This window comes from Staurois parvus, unplaced genomic scaffold (assembly GCF_062004578.1).
Source record: "Staurois parvus isolate SC_StPar_1 unplaced genomic scaffold, SC_StPar_1.0 ptg000071l, whole genome shotgun sequence".
In the NCBI taxonomy this organism is placed as follows: Eukaryota; Metazoa; Chordata; class Amphibia; order Anura; family Ranidae; genus Staurois; species Staurois parvus.
This window is the reverse complement of record NW_028317867.1, coordinates 2,546,649-2,555,092: the sequence shown is the minus strand read 5'-3', so window position 1 is coordinate 2,555,092 and position 8,444 is coordinate 2,546,649. Positions and strand designations below refer to the sequence as shown.

General features: G+C 41.1%; 1 protein-coding gene across 1 annotated transcript; it reads right to left on the bottom strand.

Moving 5' to 3' along the window:
• Positions 1 to 5,342: 5,342 nt before the first annotated feature.
• On the bottom strand, positions 5,343 to 7,223 carry LOC149469403 (zinc finger BED domain-containing protein 5-like). The gene has a single exon (XM_089669321.1). The coding sequence runs from the start codon at positions 7,221 to 7,223 to the stop codon at positions 5,343 to 5,345; it is 1,881 nt and encodes a 626-aa protein (XP_089525447.1).
• Between the last annotated feature and the right edge of the window lie 1,221 nt (positions 7,224 to 8,444).

The window sequence follows — 8,444 nt, the reverse complement described above, 5'->3', positions numbered from 1 at the left end:
GACCAGAAGAGGGAAAAATAAGGAAAATGTTATAAAAATGTGTACATTTTGTGGCTTGGTGCTGATCTCTTCCAGAGAGGCTTCCAATTCTGCTGTCCTAGCACTGATCCTCAATTTCTTTATAGTAATTACAGCCTTCTTCATCATGTTTAGGCATTTGCGCCAGCAGTTTCCTCTGAGATATAAGTAGTGTTGTGGATATCCTTCCATACTACTTTTCCAACCCCCATAGCTAGAAACATACATGCTCAAGCGTTTATACAGTGGAGCATGTTTCGATGGCTATCAATAGATGGGAGGTTTTAAGGGAATCGATAACGTTTTAAAAAATATTTTGTAATTATGCAAATGTACATGATAATAATAATACTTTATAGCCATTGGTGACATTTTTGCTTGTAAGGCTGTGCAATTCCAGGCAAGGCCACATAATGATGTTCTCTGGAACAAGGAGAGAGGTAAGCATTTAAGGTAGGATACACTGGGGGGGGAGGGGTTGGATAATTAAGTATAGGACAAATTCACTAAAAGTGAACTTGTTCTTTACCACCATTAAAATAAAGACCAACAGTGTTTTCTGTTCTCTGTATAGCTGCAATATATAGAATAAATACATCCCATTTAAGCAGTATCACGCTATTGGCCTCCTCTTTTTTGGGCTCTCCGTGAGCTTTAACAACCCACAGAGCTACATTAGGAGGACGGCAGAAGTATTGCTGACAGCAGAGGAAGCAGTGAGGGAACTCCAGACCAGACCATACTTACCCTTAAAGGGACCTTCAGCTGACCTACTGAGAGGGTATATCTCTAAATGCGTGATTTGATTGCGCATCTGGTGAGTACGCAATTCTTATATTACCGGGTACATCACCATACCACTGGATAGATGTTATTGATCACCAGCTATTGAAGATCAAGATTGGATCTTCCATACATCACCTTTATGGACATTTACCATTTATATCAGCACTTTATTTAGCACCAGTGGTCACTTTATAGTGACAAAGATTTGCGTCATCACTAAATCACTTTATGATTGTTATAATACCACCTTGTTGCACATCACTAGTACCTTTATATTGAACTGAATATTTATGCATTTATTTATAAGTTTTATGTTTATTGCATTTGACACTTTCTACTGTGTAATATATATTTAGCGCTGCACCCATTGTTATATTGATGCTTTGGAAGGCTTTTTTGGTACCTTTTTGGTGTTCCAGCAGCTTAACTATTTTTAGCGCTTACTTATCTCCTAGTGCTTTAAAGTGTTTTCCATGTACTCAAATGGACACAGTACACCAGTGCAGTCAGTTCCAGGTTTTGAAGGAAAAAATGGTAGAACATGCCAAATAGTGAATACAACCCGAAAAGACAGGTAATCTCATCACATACTGCTCTCTCTGCTTCTGCTCTCTCTATTTCTCTCAAAATGTCTGAAATAGTTAAGTTTTTACTGTTTTCCAGTACATTCTGGGCATTTTGGAAGGTCTCCTGAGGTTATCTTAAAAAAAGCTTCTAAACGCAAACGCTCATAAACGTGCATAAACGCGGTATGCAAACGTGGCTAAAGAGACGTTTTTTAACCTACGTTTTCCAGCAGTCAGTTTCATCATTCAGAAGAGTTTTCCAAACATCCCGTGTACATGGAGCCTTAACCAAATGCAACATGGAGTTAATTTTTGCAGCAATAGCGAAGCATGGATTTTCAGCTGAGTGGCTTCATGTTATCTTTTAGTTGGGTGGTTGCGGGTGGTAAAACCACAGTTTAACCACATGTTTTAACCTCTCCCCTGCCACCTATATGAACGAGGTAAACAATACAGTGTCTAAGTGGCCTATCCTGGAATAGGCATTATTTCAATAGTTATTCATCAAGGATGACTTTTTGAAATACATTCACCATAGGGCAACACAGTGGCTAAATAGTTAGCACTTCCACCTGGTAGTACTAGGGTCATTGGTTCTGAATCCCAGCCATGGCACCTCCTGCCTGGAGTTTGCATGTTCTTCCTGTGCCTGCGTGGGTTTCCCCCAGGTGCTACGGTTTCCTTCCACACTCCAAAGACATGCTGCTAGGTTAATTGGCTCCTGTTTAAATTGTCCCTGAATATGAATGTAAGTTAGGGACCTTAGATTGTACGCCCCTTGAGGGTTAGGGACTGATGTGAATGTACAATATATATGTAAAGCACTGCGTAAATTGACGGCACTATACAAGTACCTGAAATAAATAAATAAATAAAAATAATCTAGCAATTAAAAAAGAGAACCACATATGAAACGCAAAACTTTTCTGCAAATCACATTTCAATTCTTTGCATTACCAATCATTGTCATTACAAACTGACTATTGTACTATAGGACCATTCCTTGCGCAAATACATTTCCATGGTCATTTAGGGCACCATGCCAATTTAGCTCTAGAATTTTTTTTTGCCAAGCATAATAAAGATGCATTGTGTTAGGGAGCTTGACTTTTAAATATGCTGATAAATAATAGTAATTTGTGCTTTATCAATTCAACAGCGTGGAAAGTCATGTGACTTATCCACAGATCTGAAGAAATTCTTAATTTACTGGAATACGCATCTTCTTATTGGTATGTGTAAGAACACATCATAATGTCAAACCTAATATAACTGTGAAATGTAATTAATGTCACTATGTTTTACTGTTACATAAGCAAATACTGTATGCACAAGAGTAGGGTTGAGAGCCATCAAATCACCAAGTTTTCATAAATTGGGACATTTCTTCAAAATGTTATCATTATAGCAAAAAAATATGGCATCAATAGGAAAAACAAAATTAGTTTTTTCCTTTTGGTCTTGAAAGTGGCAATAGAGCTTTAAATGGCTTATAGGGGTTAGGAAAGCTCCTTATAATCATCTTTGACCTGTATGAAAAATCACCTTTCAGTGAGAAACATGCCAGAGGTGAACCTTTTATATGCAATATATAAGAAAAGTTGCTGAAGCCTGGAGTAGGGTGATTTATTTCCTTTTTTGACTGATATGATGGAGTGCAACAAGCCACACCAGCACCCAGAGATTTTGTAGTGGAGCCTGTGATGGGCCACTCACCAGTTACCGCCCCTCATTAGCTGGGAACATAAATCAGATGTTGTTTTCAAGCAAACTTCCAGAAGACAGTCCGATTTTAAATATACATTGAGGTAAAAAAAATAAAAAAAATATGCAACACATCACTCCTATACATGCACATTTCCCACAGTGTTGATCTGCCAGAAATGCATTCAGCTTCTAAATTCACCTTCTTGGCTGGCAACACATAGCATTTATATGGACTGAGTATAGTAAACCTCACCTGGTTTTCTTTTGCCAAACTACTCAAACGCACCTACTATACTATGTCCACCACGTAAAGGCTAATTATTCTACATTAATCTGCCTCTTTATCAGGTACACCTGTTCAATTGCTTGGTAACACAAATTGCTAATCAGCCAATCACATGGCAGCAACATGATGCATTTACGCATCTAGATGTGGTGAAGACGACTTGCTGAAGTTTAAACTGAGCATCAGAATGGGGAAGAAAAGGGATTTAAGTGACTTTGAATGTGGCGTGGTTGATGGTGCCAGACAGGCTAGTCTGAGTATTTTAAAAACTGCTGGTCTACTGGAATTTTCGCACACAATCATCTCTAGTATTTATGGTCTGAAAAAGAGAAAATATCCAGTGAGCGGCAATTGTGTGGACAAAAATTCCATGTTGATGTCCAAGGAGAAAGGGCAGACTGGTTCTAGATAATAGAAAGGCAACAGTAACTCAAATAACCACTCATTACAACCAAGGTATACAGAATACCATCTCTGAGCCCGTCAAACCTTGAAGCAGATGACCATACTGGGTGCCAATCCTGTCAGCTAAGAACAGGAATCAGAGGCTACAATTCACACAGGCTCACCAAAATTGGACAATAGAAGATTGGAAAAACATTGCCTGGTCTGATGAGTCTAGAATTCAGCTGCGACATTCAGATGATATGGTCAACATTTTACGTATACAACATGAAAGCATGGATCCATCCTGCTTTGTATCAATGGTTCAGGCTGGTGATGGTGGTGGTAGTGTAATGGTGTGGAGATATTTTCTTAAAACACTTTGGGCCCCTTAGTACAAATTGAGCATTATTCAAATGCCAAGGCCTACCTGAGTATTGTTACTGACCAACATAAAGTCATCTTTTGATGGTTGCTTCCAGAAAGATAATGAACTATGTCACAAGCTCAAATCATCTTAAACTGGTTTCTTGAACATGACAAGGAGTTCACTGTACTGCAATGGCCTCCACAGTCACCAGATTTAAACCCAATAGCACCTTCGGGATGTAGTGGAACGGAGATTCACATCATAGATGCGCAGCCTACAAAAATGTAGCAACTGCTTGATGCTATCATGTCAATATGGTCCACAATCTCTGAGGAATATTTCCAACACCTTGTTGAAACTATGCCACAAAGAATGAAGGCAGTTCTGAAGGCAAAAGGGGATTCAACACAGTACTAGCAAGGTGTAGCTAATAAAATGGCCAGTGAGTGTATATTCCCAAGATAAGGACTGGGAGGGCTTAATACTTTCTTTTAGACAGCAGAGGAACTGAGTGCTGGACACAGCTCTGAATATATGACAGGATTAATGGGTATTTTTTGCAGTTACCAAGCAGATATAATAAACTGCTATCAGTGGTACATTTAACCCCCTTCCTGCCCCCTCCCATTGGTTCTTTAAATCTTAATGCAAGGACAGGTTGCCTGATCACACGATTTCTGTGCTTGCCAGTCAAACTGGTCTCATGATTGGATGTCTGTCCTGTCAGCTCCTGATCATAAACAGAGACCAGTAACTGATAGAACCGGTCAGTCACTGTGCTGAGAGCAAGCAGTGAGTTCACACTCAGCATAGAAACCTCAATCCCCATGGATGCATATGTGCAGCATGTGGACGATAAGGTCCACTCTCCCTGCTACCATATGTAGTACTATCCCCATAGAGGCCACTGGTAATAGCTGGTTCTTCAAATAGTACAGAGGCAGCCCATCCCCACAAGCAAAGGCCATACACACTGGCTCTAATAACTCAGTCTAGCGCAGTGTTTTTCAACCTTTTTTGTGCAAAGGCACACTTTTTTCATGAAAAAAATCACGAGGCACACCACCATTAGAAAATGTTAAAAAAAATTACCTCTGTGCCTATATTGACTATATATAAAGTAATTCTCTTGAATAGTAATCAAACACAAAGAAATTATTTTATAATTACTTTATTATGAAATAATAAAGTATTCTCATAATTGTTCATATTTCTGTTGACTTACTCAGTGCGAAACCTGGGCCTGTTTGGCTGAACACAAAGCTGATATTCTGGCAGGAATCGAAGAAAGACACACACGTAGCTCTTCGTCAACAGCTCTCAGTCTCTCTCTGTCTTTAGTTTTTATAGCAATCAGGCTTGAAAAGCTCATCTCACACAGATATGTAGTGGAAAATGGGAGCAATGTCAAAATAGCTTTGTTTGCCAGAACGGGGAACTCCTTGGCAGTATCCAACCAAAAACTGTCCAAAGGTAGATCAGCAAATCTTAGCTTGAAACTACGATTTTGTCTCAGTTCAGTTAGTTCCTCCTGCTCCTGTAAAGTCATGTCCTTTCCACCAACTGATGCTGAGCTATAAGGGTCCCTAACCCAGTCAAGGCATTCAGTGGAGACTGAAGAGAAATAAAATGACAACTTCTCCTCGAGAGTTTTTAAATGTTTAACTATTATCTCACCCAGTGCAGCAGTGTGAACACCTTGCCATTGCTTGGTGAGTGTGAACATTTCAAGATTGCCACTTTCCACGTGTTGATGCCAGAGTTGCACCTTTGAACGGAATCCATTTATTTTATCTGTACTTGTAAGCAGATTTTCATTTCGGCCTTGCATTCGTGTGTTCAGCTCATTCAGATGATGAAAAATATCTGCCAGGTATGCCAGCCTTGCACACCACTCATCACTTGCAAGCAGCTTTGCGTAATCTGACCTCTCATTTGTCAGAAACACTTTAAGTTCCTCCCGCAGCTCATACACACGAACCAAGACCTTGCCACGCGACAACCACCGGACCTCCGTATGAAACAGCAAGGTTTTATGCTTCGCTCCCATCTCCTCACACAAAGCTGCAAACATGCGACTTTTCACGGGTCGTGACTTTACAAAGTTTACCATGCGCACAACATCATCCAACACAGGAACTAGGTCTGCTGGTAAAGTCTTGGCTACGAGGGCCTCACGGTGTAAAAAACAATGCGTAACAATCACATCTGGATTTCTTTCCTTCACTCTGCTTACAAAGCCTTTGGTGCGCCCGACCATGGCTGCAGCTCCATCGGTGCAGACACTTGTGCAGTTTTCCCACTTAAGTCCTCCTTGTTCAAGGTATTCTGATGTGACCCTAAAAATTTCTTCTCCTGTTGTTTTTTCTGGCAATGCCTTGCAAAAAAAGAAGTTTTCTCTAATTGCATCACCATCCACAAAACGCACATTGGCCAAGAGTTGAGCATGTCCACTGATATCAGTAGACTCGTCAAGTTGCAATGCAAATTTCTCACTGATACGGATCTTTTCCAAAACCACACTTTCTATGTCTGCAGACATGTCATTAATACGTCTGGAAATTGTGTTGTCTGAGAGAGGGACTTTGTCTATTTCCTTAGCTGCTTCAGGTCCGAGCATCTCCTCTACAATAGCTTTGCAGGCGGGAAGTATTAATGTCTCTGCCACAGTGTGCGACTTTTTTGACTTGGCTATAAGTTCAGCAACTTGATAGCTAGCTTTAAGAGCTCTTTCATTTACCTTTGTGGTTTTTCTCATGAAAGTTGCCTGTTTCTCCGTGTTTTCACGCAGGTGAACAAAAAAGTCCGCATTCTTGTTTTGAAGCGAAGGGTGTTTCGTTTGGAGATGGCGTTTAAGTTTACTTGGGACCATAGCACTGTTAGATAGCTTTTCACCACACACCACACACAGTGGAGTTGGTTTCTTTGCATCTCCGGTGAAAGTAAATCCAAATGAAATATAGCTTTCGCTATATTGCCTTGTGCCAAAGAATTTCCTTGAGCTAACCATCTTTGCTTTCTTTTGATCCCCACTCATACTTGGGCTCTTATCTGGCTCCGAATTTTGTTCAGAGTCCAGTTCTTTCCTTTTCAAAAATTTGTCCATCACTGCAGTATCTGTTCCTGTCTCACTGTCACTCAGTACTTACTGCGCTTGTCTCCTCCAGATAGCCGCTGTCCGTCACACTCAGCACTCCATCCAGATCCATCAGTCAGTGCTCTTCTTCTCCTGTCTCCTCCAGATCCATCACTCAGCGCTCTTCTGTGCTGCGTCCGCGATAATCCTCCAGAGTCCAGATCCTTCGGTGCTCTTCTGCGCATCGGCGATCTACTGCGATGTCTTCTCCTGTCAGTGTAACAGTGACACCGGAGCTATTTATAGTCCGTAACATGTGCTTCGGCTCACAAATAGACCAATCATTAGATTCTAATGATTGGTCTATTTGTGAGCCGAAGCCACATGTTACAGATGAAATTGGAATTTTTCCCACGGCACACCAGACAATATCTCACGGCACACTAGTGTGCCGCGGCACAGTGGTTGAAAAACGCTGGTCTAGCGGATGGCTTTTCAAATTTATTGCCTAAAGTATTTTTTTCAGGAGAGGGGTTAGGACATGGGATACTCCAAAAAGCTTACATAGTAACACTTTTCTCTAGGCTCACTCTCTAGGATTCTTCTGAGGATTGGAGAATGGCCAGTACTCTGCGACCCCATCAGAACTGTTATTAGTCCAAGCTACCTCTGGCACTTATATCCCAAGAAGCACACAGTCTCCAGGGATCACAATTCAGGATCAGTACTCACAAGTCCCCAGGACAGCTGCACACCTTGATCCCCTGAGGCTTTGGAACCCTCCTGGGGATAGAGGACAATCTCTCCAGGGCTGAAGATTATTTATCACCTCTCTAGCCACCTTCTGAATACTCCTCTCCAGGGATTGGCTAGGTCATGATACATAATCAGACTGGTCATTTCAATCTCCATCTCTATGTTCTGGAAGCTTCTTCTAGAGGCAGGGGGAGAAACCAAACTCCTAGCCTGTGAAACTCTGAACAAACCAGAACAAAAAATCACTACTTCCTTAACTACAGAAGGAACCAAAAACTACATTTGCTTTTCATCCTCCACTAGGAGGGTGCTACACATACAGTACATATTTGTTACATGGACATAGTTACATAGACCAAAAGGGAGCAAATAACAGAAGTTAAGGATTTACATGGTGCTGTGGGTGTATGCACCAGGGAGGCAGCCACGAAGGGCTGATGCATGTTCAGAGCCACTGAGAGTCTTTTGTGCTGTGGAGAGACAGAAAGTGCAGAC

Excerpts from the sequence above, each read along its gene's own strand:
- LOC149469403 (XM_089669321.1), bottom strand. The coding sequence starts at position 7,223 with ATGGACAAATTTTTGAAAAGGAAAGAACTGGACTCTGAACAAAATTCG.